Source organism: Pyrgilauda ruficollis, unplaced genomic scaffold, assembly GCF_017590135.1.
Source record: "Pyrgilauda ruficollis isolate IOZ18807 unplaced genomic scaffold, ASM1759013v1 scaffold59, whole genome shotgun sequence".
Classification (NCBI taxonomy): Eukaryota; Metazoa; Chordata; class Aves; order Passeriformes; family Passeridae; genus Pyrgilauda; species Pyrgilauda ruficollis.
In genome coordinates, this window is record NW_024527599.1 from 1458954 (window position 1) to 1472512 (window position 13559).

Sequence of the window (13559 nt, forward strand, 5' to 3'; positions counted from 1 at the left end):
TTTTTTTTTTAGAAACACTAACAGATCCCTTGCAGATAGTTTTTTATCTTTATATTGTTATTATATAAGACATGTTGTGTTTAAAGTGAACTATTGCTTCGTCTAGGTGGCCCCTCTGCTGGGCATAGAAATTAGGTATTGAACAAAATCAAAAATCACCATTGAAAATTACAAACTATACAACTCAAAAACATTTGGAGTTGGTTCTTTTCCCACCCCCAGTCCGAAGAGAGAAATAATGGAATCACTGGGCACGGGGAAAGTCTGGGGTTTAGCATAAAATCCTGTGTCTACTTCAAATGAAAGCGAAGGCAGCGCAAGCCCCGGTGAGGGAGAGGAAGGAGGAGATGCAATCCCAGCTCATCCCTCTCCATTAACCCAGCAGGAGGAACATTCAAAGCAGAACCGAACCTGACTCTTTGTCCCCAGCACAGCTCCAGGTCCTCTCGGAATCAGCGGGACTTTTGCTTTTGGACAACTGAATATTCATGATTCTGCCACGGTTGGTAATTAAAACGTGAAATCTGGCATTTCGCAAGGCTCCAGGATTTTTTTGTTTCATTTTTCTCCAAGAGGATGAGGCTGCATCGAGGGCAAAGCAAAATATTCTCCCCCACTGCCATTCAGAGAACTTCAGAACGACCAAACGCCGCCAAAGCACTGACTCTGCCTCAGCTCTAAGGAAAAAGGATTCAAATTACTTTCAGGACATTGAGGTTATGCTGTGTCCAAACCATCCAACTAGGAGGGAAAAAAGTAAAATTATCTTCAAAGAATCAACTAAAACTGGATCAATTGCAAACCGTATCTTTGCAAGCATTTCACATTTACAACGCGTTTTTGTTTATGCATAAAATCAGCATTTTGAATGTTCTCTCTTAGCATAGAGCACGAGTAACTGAAGATATTGAATAATTTGATTATTTCGGAATTTAAAAATTTAAAACGCTGTGGAACAGGGTATTTGGACTTCAACAACTGAGCCTGGAGATGGAAAGAAAGGCCGGAGCTGCCTCTGGCCGCTGCCTGCATCGACACCAGGGCTCAGACTTCCACCAGAGCCAGAGAGCTGCCCAGGATCAGCAGAGTGGATCGTTCCTTCTCAGGGCTATTTTACTCAAGAGAATCAATTTCTAAAAATTGCTTAAAACATCAAATGAAACACAAGTTATCTAAACATCAGATTTTCTAATTTTATTAAAAACGCACAAATTTTATCCAACATGTTTTCTTTCATACAGTGAATGGTCTAATATGCACTGGAGGTCACACAAGCTTAGGTTCATTAGAACAATAAAAGACATATGAGAAATTTAATATATAAAGAAAAAAGTAGCAGCTGTTGACTGCATATTTGACCATAAAATTTAAATATTTTGGACTTTTATTTTAAAGACACAAAAATAAAACCTGTGTGGGTCTATATAAGTCATATTAACAATTCCATGAATGTTCAACAGGACTAAAAATTAGCAAAGATGTTTGTTTGTCTTTTTTTTTTTCTTTTTAACATTGTAACACTTTTTAAACACCTTCTCGGGTTGCTGGTGCAAAGCACCTTACAGTATTTGTGCTATATATTTACTTTATTTGGCAACTGTCTGGGTTTTGTGGATTTTTTTTTCTTTGCCTTCTGTAAACAACACCTTTTACAAACTAGCACAGTGAACCACAAGCCCTGCAATCTGTTAGAACATCTACAGAAAAGAAAATGAACTATTTTGGTTGGCTGCTCAAAATCTTTTGCTTTTGAACAAGAGGTTTTTCTAAAACAGGATTTATTAGTAAAACATTGAGCTCCTGAATTTAACATTAGACGTAAACAGTTGACTGTTTTTAGTTCAATAGAGTCTTTTTGTTTAGCTTTTCTCTCTCTGTGAAGGTAGAATACTTTTTGTTTGTTTGTTTGTTTTTTCAAGTCATTTTCGTTAGAGGTCTGGGTGGTGACCTTTGCTATGATGAGGAGGTTTTGTACGTGTAGCTTTGTGAAGGTAGCAGAGTTGGTGCTGAGGGCTTAACATTTAGTATTTGCTATTTTTGGAAAAAAAACAAAACAAAACACAACAAAACCAAAGCAAAACAACCGAAACAAAACAGAAAAGAAAAAAAGAAAGGAAAAAGGAAAAGTTGTCCCACCTGATCGTCAGCAGGCTGAAATGGCTGAAGCTAAAAAGAGTTTCTTGTTGTCGAACTTTCTGAGAGACAAAAATGAACAAACAGATTCATAATGCCAGAACCATCCTTAACCAGGAACGCTATAGAGAGTTCTTGAAGCTTTTTTTCCCCTTTTCTTTGACCTCTCCTTCATTCAATTATTTTTAAAATTTTTTTTTAATTTTTTTTTTTTTTTTTAACGAGAAGTTTCTAAGGATTGTGGCTCTTAGGATGACATCCAACAGGGTAATCAAACTTAGCCATCCTACGGAATGGCAGCACTTTTACTGTACAGCTTCCCCAGTTTCTTTGTCAATGGTACAAAAAAGTCCCCTTGCTTGTTTGATACAACCATAACATGGAGATTGTCCTGGTCTAGAGCAAAGCTTGCCTTGGAGCGATTGGATTCAGTTCGTTCCCAAGGTAAAATTGTCTTAGGGCGGGAGAGATGTTATATGAATTCATTTCTGTACACCATAACAATAAGCAGACTAGATGATCATCACTTACTTAGACCCAGTTTGTTTAAAGCTACCACACAGCCGCTTCGTTCATCTCTGGAGGGTGGGACAAGTGATTGCCGTAGTTAGCACCACCGTTGACGGATATCGACGAAAATGGGGGGCTGGGGCCAAAAACTTCTGCGGACATGGAGTGCAAGGACCCGGGCAGGTTGGGTTCGGGGCTGGGCGAGTCCCCCGGGGGGTGCGACATGATGTCAGTGAAGCGCTGAGCCTCACTCGAGGGGTGATGTCCGGGCAGGGGGTGGTCCATGGCCCCCAGCGGGGTCCCTGACGGCCCCGAGGAGGGCACGAACGGGAGATCCACGGGGGTCTGCGCTTGAGACGAAGGCGGTCCTTGCGGGAAGAAATCGTAATTGCTTCCAGGGCCGTAATACTCGCTCTGATAATCTGGCGGACAAAGAGAGACAGAGGGACGGTAACAGAGGGGCAGGTACCCGAGCGGGGACGGCACGGGCGCGCTCCCAGGGCGGCGCGCCTGGGGGGGCTCGGGGTGTCACCCACGAACCCGAGGGGAAACGCGTGACCGGGCTGGCCGGGCTCCGACAGCCCCGGGACCCCCTTCCCGCCGAGCAGCGGGAACACCGGCACGAAGCGGCGCTCCCGAAAACACCGGGGGAACAGCGGGAGAACGCCGGGATCCCGCCGGCAGCGCGGCCACGGCCGCCCCCGGCTGCGGGGAGCCCCGCGATGGGCGGCGGGAACCGGGCGGAACGGCCCCGGGGCGGCAGGCGGAGCCGCCAGGAGCCCGGCGCGGAGAGAGGCAGCGGGGGAGCGGTACCCACCTCCGTAGAAGGAGAAGGGCCCGTTGGGGATGAGCTCGCCGGGCTCCAGCCGGTCCACGAGCGGCCGCATCCTGCGCGGGCTGCGGAAGAACGCGTGTCGCCGGGCGCCCAGCGCGCTCAGCTGCTTCATCCGCCGCTCCTTGGAGCGCCGGTTCTGGAACCACACCTGGCGGGGCGGCGGGAGAGGCGCCGGTCACGGGAGCCGCGGGTCCCGCTCCCGGCAGCCCGAGAGGGGCCGCGCTCCCCCTTCCCCTCCATCCCCGTCCCCATCCCCATCCCGGGGCTGCGCTTTTCCCTTTTCCCGGTCTCTCGTGCCCGCTGCGCACCGAGCCGCGCTCCAAGCGCGGCCGAACCCACGCGTGACGGCGGCCCCGCTCCCCACCGACTGCAGGTCAAGAATGATTGAGTTAATTCTTATTACCCTGACAAGATTACTGCTAATTACCCTCACACTGAGCCTCTCCAATCTAACCTCGTCTTTAATGGTCCTTTAACCCCCCATTACCCCAGCGCTGCGGGTTTATAAACCTTTTAATAATTCCAGCGCGTTGTCATTCTTATTTACCCATTAACCCCTCACATTTCTGGTTATTAATTTCGATACTGTTTGCAGCTTCTTGAGGACTTTTGCGGATAAACCCGCGGCTCTGTCCCCGCCGACTGGCCGGGGCTGGGGAACCGGGAAGCACCGGGAAGCACCGGGAAGCACCGGTAATAACGATTTCAAAGGCCGGCGGGGCTTCCCCCGTCCCCGCAGTGCGGAGGCTGCCGGGCACCGGCCCCTCCTCGCCCCCGCACCCCCCGGAGCCGTGCCCGGTGCCCGGGGGCGGCGGTACCTGGATGACCCGCATGTTGAGGCCGGTCTCCTGTGCCAGCTGCTCCCTGATGTGCCGGGTGGGTTTTGGGGTGGCCGCGAAGGCGGCTTTCAGAGTCTCTAGCTGTTTGGCTTTGATGGTGGTGCGGGGTCCCCGCCGCTTGGCCCCCAGGTTCTGGTCGTCGTTTTCGTTGCTCCCCGTCTCCTTGTCGGAGACGTTGGCGCTTTCCGAGTCCTTGGCGTCGTCCTGGGAGGGGTCTTGAGAGTCGGGGGACAGGCTGGGGTCACTGCCGGTGGTGGCTGGGGAGAACAAACCCGGGTCACGCTCAGCCGGGGGGAAATTCCGACCGCGAGGTTCGGGCCGCGGTAGGAGCGGGGGAGAGGAGAAAGGAAGGAGACGAAAAAGGGAAGAAGAAAAAAAGAAGGGAGACAAGAAGGAGAGGAAAAAAGAGGGATAGGAAAGCGAAGGGAGAAGAGAGTGGAGGAAGAAAACAAGGGAGAGGAGAACAGAGAAAGGAGGGAGAGCAGAAAGGAAAAGACAGGAGAAAGAAGAGAAGGAGGAAGGAGAGCAGCGTCTCTTCCCAAGGAGCAGCCGGTGCTGAGCGCATCCCCGCCCTCACCGCCCCGGCCGCGCTCCCTCACCTGAATGCAAGCTGTTTTCTTTGGCAGTATTGCTGTTATTTAGGTAATCTTCTTTGCAGACAAACTTGTTCTCGTCTATGATGTAGAGCTCCTCGCCGGTGGAGAGTTGCTTGTTACACATCATACACGTAAAACAGTTCAAGTGGAACACTTTGCTCCGCGCCCTGCGGACCAGGTCGCTGGGGGAGATGCCCTGGGCACAGCCCGCGCACTTGGTCCCGAAACACCTGCGGGGAGAGGCCGGGCAGCGCTCAGCAGCGCCCGCCGAGCGCGGCCCCGAGCCGCGGCCTCCGCGCACCCTGCTCGGCCACGGAAAACGGGGTTAAATCAAAGACAGCATCCCTGCAGAGCGCTCTCTCTCCCCGATATTACAGCTTTTAAAAATAAAAATCAAGCCCGGCCTGGGCAGCGGGCGCGGGACCGTGCTCGGGCTCGCCAAACGCCGGGGCTGCTGCGCTGCCCGGGTGTCCCCGCGCCCCGACACCGGCATTAAGGACGCTCTGACAAACAGCTCGCAGGAATTCTACGCGTTCCGTGTGTCGGTACCGGCCTCGGTCGCGCTCCGGCCGGAGGAGCCGCCGGTGCGGGCAAGGCCGGCGCGGAGAGTCGGGGGATGGCGGGGCCGGGGCCGGACCCGCACCGGGGCCAGAGGCCTCCCGTGCCCCGCTCAGCCCCGCGGGCTCTGGGAACCGGGACCGGAGAGTGCCGGGCCCGTTCTCGGGGAGAAGCGGAGGAGCTCGGAGCAGTGCCCGTCCCCGTGCCCAGGGAGAAGCGGCAGCGGGGCTCGGGCCGCGCTCCGCCGGGCCGGGCCGGGCGCTGTGCCGGTGTACGGAGGGGGCTCCGCGGCCTCCCCGGCCCCGAGCCGGTCCCTGCCCTTATCGCCGGTGTGCGGCGGCGGGGCCAGGCGGGGCAGCGGCACCGGCTGCCGCTCCGAGCCCGGGATTGATGCCAGCGCCGCAGCGGGCCGGGACGCGCGGGGAGAGCGGCGGCGAGCGAGCGTCGGTCACCGCTTCCCTCTCCATCCATCCATCCATCCATCCATCCATCCATCCATCCAGCCACCGGCGAAGGGTCGCTGCTCTCGGACCGGCCTCGCTCCGGTGCACGGGATGCGCTGGGCCCGCGGAGCGCCCGCACCGCGCCTTCCCCGCCGGCGGCACCGGGAACATCGCCGGGCTCACGGCCGCGGAGCCCCGGCGGGGTCAGCCCCGCTCCGCTGCCCCGGGCCCGGGACGGTGCCCGCGCTCCCCCGGCTCGGCCCGGCCCGGCGGTCGATAGTTTGGAGGGAACTTTGGGCAACTCGAGCTCGACCGGGGACGCGGAGAGCGGCGACATCAACGGGCCCGACCCCGGGCCCGACCCCCGCCCGTCCCCTGCCCCGAGCCCACCGGGAGAAGCAGCCGCGGTTTGAGATGTTCGCGTGTCGCGGGGAGGGAAGAGGCAATTGTGGGTCCCGCTGACAACGGGGGAAACAACAAAAATAAAGGGAAAAAATGGAGGTGAAAAAAGAACGGAGAGGAGCGGCGGGGGCAGGCGCAGGCCGGTACTCACCGAAAGAAGTCGTTTTTGCAGTAAAGCTTGCCTTCTCGCGAAAAGCATTTCTCTGTCAAATTGCATTTACATTCACAGCACTGAACACACTTCACATGCCAAGCCCTGTCCAGTACATTCAACAAAAACCGGTCCAAGATCGGCCTTTTGCAGCCTGCACAGTGAACCATTGTCTTTGGTTAGTTCTGAGGGGGGCAGCGGTTTCCCAGGTATCAAGGAAAAAAAAAAATAAATAAAAACAACAATTTTTTTTTTTTAGAAAGACGACAACACCGGCGAAGGTTTGGTTTTTGTTTTGTTTTGTTTTTCTTTCTTTCTTTTTTTTTTTTTTCTTGATTTTGTGTATGTATCTTTTAAAAGCCTTGGAGAAGTGAAGAAGGATAAAAAGAAAGGGAGGCAGAAGAAAAATCTTCGTTCGAGTGTCCTAGAAGGGGTACACAGGAGAACCCCCCACTGCCCAGCGCTTCGACACAGCCGCAGGATCCCGGCCGCCACCAACCACACGGATAATAATAATAATAGTAATAATAATAGTAACAATGAAACAATAACGGCTATAAAGGTCGGCGCTCAGAAAAATAAAAATTAAAAAAATTAAAAATAAAACCGCCAAAAAAGCGAGCGTGATGAGTTTCTCTAAGGTCTGAGGTAGAGCAGTCAGGAGTCAAAGTGCTTTTCCCAATGAGAAATCAAAGGAAGAAAAAAATATAATAACGACAACAACAATAATAATAATAATAATAAATAACGAGCCGGGACATGGAGAGGCGGTGGCGGTCAGACGGGCTGTGGCTGCTGCCGCGGCGACATCGCCCTGCGCGTCCTGACGCGGGGATGGGGACACGCGGGGACGGGGACACGCTCCGCCGCTCCTCGCTCCGCCGCTCGCTCTCCTCTCTCTCTCTCTCTCTCTCTCTTCTCGTTCTCCCTCCCTCGACGTCTCGGCGGTACCGTCGCGCCGGCTCTGTCCGTCCGTCCGTCCGTCCGTCTGTCAGTCCTACCTACCCCCGCGCATCGCTACCCGCGGCGGCCGCCCGTGTCCGCGGCGTGGCATGGCCCGGCGGTGGCGGAGCGCAGGGCCCGGCCGGGCGGAGGGCGCGGGGCAGAGGGGCGGCCCCGCCGTCCGGCCGCGCAGGGGCTCTGCATGGTCCCGGCGCCGCGCCGCGCCGCCGCCGGACGGGGCGTCCGCGCCCCTTTATAGAGCCGCCGGGGCGCCGCCGCCGCCTCCGCCCGCCGGCCCGCCGAGCGACCGACCGACACACCGATAGACACACCGACAAACACACCGACCGACACACCGACGGCCGGCCCGGCCCCCCGAGCGCGATGCCGCGGTAGGTGTGAGGGAGCACGGACGTGGGCACGGTGCGCTCGGTGGGGTCTGGCACCCCCGCGGGGTCACGGATCCGTCAGAGCGAGCCGGTGGCCACCGCCGGCCGGAGGAGTGCCTCGCTAGGGACCGGCGACAAACGAGATCCCGCTTCGGCGGGGCTTCCCCGAGGGCGCGGGGTCTCCGCGGGGCGCGGAGTCGAGGAGAATCCTGAGGCGGGCCGCTGTTCCCGGGAGGAGCGGTGCGGCGGGGCCGGGACTGCGGCCCGGGACGCTCCGGCGGGGCCGCCCGGGTGGGGAGGGGGCGGCGGGCCCGGGGCCACCGGACCGCCGAGGGCACGGCGGAGGCGCCGCTAACTTCGCCGTGGTTCCGTTACCGGCGCATGTCCGGGGCCGAGGAGCACCGGCCACCGCCGTGTACCTTCTTTATTTTTTTTTTAATTTTTTTTTTGGTAAATAAAAATTAATTCGCTTTTACCTTCCAGGGGCCGGTCGGTACCGGGGCGGTGCGGAGGGACGAGGTTTCTCTTTCCTTCGCACTTTGCTGCCCGTCGGGAGCCACCGCTCCGGGGAGGTGTCACCGCCTGGCCCCGGCCCCGGAGCCCGCCCCTCTCCCCGTCCCAGCGGGCTGAGCCCGGGCGGGGACCGGGGAGGGGACGGGCGGATGGAAGGTGCCTGGGGTCACTCACAGCCCCGAGAGCCGCGGCTGGGCGCGGGGATGGCCGAGGCCCGCCCCGGAGCCCGCAGCATCCCCCGCCTGGACACACTGCCCTCGCTCTCTTTCACGTCTGTTTTCCTCGTCCTTGAGAGGGGAAAAAAAATTAAAAAAGCGAGGAAGGCATAAATTGGAACACAGAAACATAAAGAAAAGCAGGAAACCCGCTCCGCGCGGGGGGCAGCCGGGACCGGCGAGGATGCAGAGCCTGCCCGGGCGGGGAGAGGCGGTTCCAGGGCTGTCCCGGGGCTGTTCCAGGGCTGTCCCGGGGCCGGGACATCGCCTCGGAGCTCCTGCGATGTTTAAAAGCCCCGCGCTGTCACCCTCGGCCCGTCGGGGCGCGCAGCTGTCGGTTCGCTCGGGGGCGGCCGCCGGGGCTCAGCGGGGCCGGGCTCGCCCCGCCCGGTCCCCGCACATGGGCGCTTCTCATGCGGAGCCGGCGCCGCCCGGGAAGGCGACAGCTGCGGGCTGCCGTCAGGGGAGCGCTCCGGGCCCCGGTGCCATGTGTCGGTGGGGATGAATGAGGGGAAGGCGATGAGCATCTCGCGTCCATCAAGCACCAGTTTTTCACAGCGATTTTTTTTTTTTCTCCTTTCCCAGGCGTTAGCGAAAGCATCTGGTTGTCCCCCCGCTGCCGGGGGGCTCAGGCCGTGCCCAGCCCCTCCCCGCGGGCTCCGGGGTCCCCCCGCTCCGCTGCGCTTCCCGGGGAGCTCTGTCCGCCCGAACCCCCCGAGCCCCGCTCGGGACAGGAGGGGGACAGTGGGGATCCCGACCCAGAGCAGGCGCTTGAGAGGCCAAATCGCCCACGCTTGTCTCCAGCAGACCCGAAAATCAAGCCCCGGGCAGCATCCCCGGGCTGCCCCGGCCTCCTGCACCCCGCGGGGCCGGGCTGGGGCACCCCCAGGGAACCCCCCAGGCAGCAGCACCGTGTGCCGCCCCCTCGGAGCGCCGGCTGCTGGGTTCGGGGCGATTTTTTGTTTTTCACTCTATTTTGCAATTCGCCCAGGGTCGAGGCCCCAGCCCCAGGCGGGGCCGAGCCCGCCCGAACCCCGCGGGGAGCGGCCGGGAGGTTCCAGAGCAGCCCCGGCCGGCCCCAGTGCTGGAAGGAACAACATTAAGTGAGTAAGAAAGAAAAGAAAGAAAGAAAGAAAGAAAAAGGGGAAATCAGCAGATCCCAGTGCTGGAAGGAACGACATTAAGTGAGTAAAAAAGAAAAGAAAGAAAGAAAGAAAAAGGGGAAATCAGCAGATGTTTTAAAAAGGGAATTTTTTAAAGGATGGAAATTAAAAAGAGGGAAAAAATTAAAATTTTAAAGAATAGAGTGTAAGTAAAATAGTGACTAGTGAAAGAGACCCAAATAAAGAGAGAGGGAAAATAAAAGAGTGAAAAAAACCCCCCAAACCCACAAATGCCAAACAAACCCAAACTCAAATTAATTTTAAATCTAATACCGAAGAAAACAACCAAGTCCCTTTCAGGCGAGTTTAAATTTGCATTTTATGGGTGTCGTTCCCATCTTTTCAGATAAACATCACCCTGTTTATCACCCCCTTTCGCCGCCGCTGCGCTCAGTAATGGGATTTCTCTTTCGTTTTCGGGGTGCCGGGGCTGCACAAGCCCTGAGCCCCCACCGCGGCTCCTTGCGGAGCATCCCCGCATCCCCAGCCGGGCAAACCCTTCCCTCCCACGCGCTGGAGCCGCTTCCCACCACATCCACCCCCCGACAGCGCTAAGTTTTCCCTCTTTTCCTATTCATTTGAAATTTGATTTTCTTTCCCCCCTCCTTTTAAACCTTTCTCCAGGACCGCGCGGGCACGGGGCCGGTGACCGGCGCGGGCCGGGGGCGGGGGGAGCCCCGAGCTCCCGTTCCGGCCCCTCCGCTCCCGGGGGCGCTCCCGGAGGGGTCTCGCTCGCTCTCTGTGGGGCACAGCCCGCAGGGAAGGTGGGGGTCCCACCTCTCCCCCGGCCCCCGCACCTTCCCCCGCAGGAAGAGCGCCTCCGCCTGATTAAATATATATGCGGTTAATGCTCTGGCCAAATATTGAAGTTAAGATGTAATTAAGCATTTAGAACATCCCCGCGCAATAAACCCCATGGCTGGACAGGATCCATCCCCAGGTTTGTTTTAAAAGAGCTTGAAAAAAAAGAAGAAGAAGAAGAAAAAGATCTTTAAATTATGTATTAGAAGGTCCCAGTTTATCCTGCCACACTCGGGTCGATGCTGAGGGTAAACACCACAGTGTCGCCCCCCGGCTCCGCTCGCCTTTCCCTTTTCTTTTCTTTCTTTTCTATTTATTTTCCTTTTCCTTATTTATTTTCCTGCTCCCCACGCCCGTGATTAGCCCTCCCGGGTTTCTGCCCACGTCGCTAAATGTTGTCGCTTACACTCCGAGCTCATGCATTGTTTATGGGAAATACGGTTAATAAATAATTACAAATCCGAGGAGCGCGGCTGTGCCTTTGACTGACGGGAGAGTGTCCGGGAAGGGCCCGGGGGTGGCCGGGGGTGGCCCCGAGCCCGGCGGGGAGCGGGGCTGTGGGACAGCCGAGCGGGATCCTCACTCGGTAAAGGGCAGATAAAAGGCGAATAAAAGAGAGAGAGAGAAAAAAAAAAAAGAAAAGTGGAGAGGTAGAGGGGGCGAGGGGGGGCTATAAAAAAAGAGGGTGAAGCGAACCCCCGGAGGATGCACCGCTCCCGGCTCATCCATCTTCATTGTCTCCGTGTGTGCAAAAGCAACTCCGGTCTAAGGAAAAGCCACTATCAAAGCCATGGCTTTATTTTATATCCTATAGATCAGGAGGGAGGCAAAGCTTTATTTTCGCCCAGAGACAGATATTTTATTTCTCTCTTACGGTTTTATGTGTGAGAGATGTCAAAAAGGTAAAATAGATTGCTAATGCATAGGCAAAACGAAGCTGTTTTGGCATGCTCTGTGTCAGGAGGGCTCCCGGGGAGCGCGGGCTGGGGATTTAGGGCTGATGGGGGACTCGGGGGGATTCTGCTAAAACATCTCTCTCCATAAATCCAGCCGCATGGTCAGCGCGAGCGGCAGGAGGAGTTTTAAAGGGGAAGAGTTGGAGCGCGGCGGAGCGGAGCGGGATCCCGGCCCCGCACGGCTCGGCCCCGCCGGGGTCCCGGGGGCGCAGCCGCTCTCCCACCGCTGGGGACCGGCCCGGGCCGCTGCCGGCGGCACAAAGCGCTCCCGGCTCATCCCGCCCCACAACCTCCCCGCCTGATTTTATTTCAATATTTCATTCTATTTTTTTTTTTTCCCCCCCACAAAACGAGCACCCATCCCCCGACCATCGGTGCAACTCCCGGAGCTGCGGCTGCTCGGCATCTGCCTGCCCGACCCCGGCAGCGGATCCACACGGACCTTTCCCAAAGTTAAAATATATCTCCCCAAGCTGCAACAATTTTCATACTTTTTGACCTCGGGGATTTACTTAGCACGTTAAGTTCAGGGCTCAGAAGCCCAGGGCTATTACTCATTTAGGCACTCCCACCACCAACACTTTTCACCACATATTTTATCATTTGACTTCCTGGCTTAAATTCATGTTATGGCAAATAATGGATGGTAATACTTTCCCCCCTTCCCCATGTTAATTGTCTTGTCTGACAGCCTCCGCATTTGAAGTGATTTAAAGCAAACAAGGGCGCAGCGAGAGCAGGAGACAGCCCAGCACCAAACCCCGGCGGGAGCCCCGCGGCTCCGCTCTTCCCTCCCGGGCTGGATCCAGAGCACGGCAAAGCCTCCCCCAAAAGCATCTCCCAGCCCTCGCTGGGCTCCTGCCGTGCCCAGTGCCCGCAGCCCCTGGGGTGACACGGGGGGACTCACCCCTGCCTCGGTCCCCTCTGGCTCTGCTGCCCAAAAGATTCCATCCTTGGCGTGGCTGAAACGGGGAATCAGACCAGAATGCTATTTGCAAATTTAAAAAAAAGCAAGGTGTACTTGATTAGGAAATTAATTATTTCAGTACCCCCAGGATTATATTGTTTTTCTAAGTTCTGTGGGCCTGTGTAATTTACTAATTTCACAGTGGCTGAACTTCCCTGGGAGTGGGAGTCAATCTCCCCTCTCTGACGCGCGGGCGGATCCTGCGCGGAGGCAGCGGCTCCTCGGCAGGCTCGGAGGGAAGTGGGAGCCCAGAGCTTTCCCTCTGCTCCTGCCGCTGACCTGCTGCGTGACCCTGGCCAAATTCCTCGTTTCTGCTCTTTCTGAGGGTGGGCAGTGCCTCCCTTTCCTCCTGCTGAGAAAGGAGCCCTGGCACTGCCCAGCGCTGGCACTGCCCTCCGTGCCCCGAAGGAAGAAGGGCTGCTGCATCACACGTCCTTCTCAAGAGCTGCAGGAGAGGATTCTCCGCACAGAAGGGTTTTTGTCATCAGCAGAATGTCAGGTTTTGGTGCTGCCATCGCTGTCATGCAGAACGTTTGGGAAAAAGAACTGAAATCCCAGCAAACAGGACTGTGCCAGGAAAATGCAGATGCAGGGGCAGAGCTGGGTTCAGCATCACCTGGGCCAGGTGCCTCAGCCCAGGTTCCCCTCCCGGGGGACATGCAGAGCTCCTGGCTGTTTGTGTCTGCCAGCTTAGTCCTGACTAATCTTCTATCTATAGATTCTGTCGTTTGTTACGGTGCTAGATCATATCCTATTTATATGATTTTCTATTTTAAAGGATCTGAGAGGCTCTGGAGGCTCTGGCCAGCCTGCCCTTCCTTCTCCCCACACCCCAATTGGGGCAGCTGGAGCCCGGCAGGGTCCCTGGCTCCTGGGTGCCTCCACAGGCACGTTCAGAGCCGCAGTTTCCTTGCCCTGGTCCCTGAGTGATGCTCCAAGCGTGGCTGACGTGCACACAGCTCCTCTCAACGCCACGGCAGGGACGTGGCAGGCACAGCCACAACCCCACATCCCCGAGGTGCATCAGTATGCTGTGCTCAGGATGAAAGAACCAAATCATTCTGGTCTAGAATGTGAAATTTCCCTAGTTCCAGCTAATTTTTCCAGGGGTTGAGCTCCATCCCCATGGGGATCCTGCAGTGCCCC

The 13559-nt window shown here is 56.5% G+C and overlaps 1 protein-coding gene across 1 annotated transcript; it reads right to left on the bottom strand.

The window, feature by feature from the left end:
- Positions 1 to 2419: 2419 nt before the first annotated feature.
- Positions 2420 to 6753, bottom strand: LHX1 (LIM homeobox 1). Its single transcript, XM_041482684.1, has 5 exons — positions 6468 to 6753; positions 4917 to 5143; positions 4297 to 4574; positions 3461 to 3626; positions 2420 to 3065 (listed from the first exon to the last, which is right to left on the bottom strand). Exons 1-5 carry the CDS (start codon positions 6635 to 6637, stop codon positions 2686 to 2688), a joined length of 1221 nt encoding a protein of 406 aa, XP_041338618.1. The 5' UTR covers positions 6638 to 6753; the 3' UTR covers positions 2420 to 2685.
- Between the last annotated feature and the right edge of the window lie 6806 nt (positions 6754 to 13559).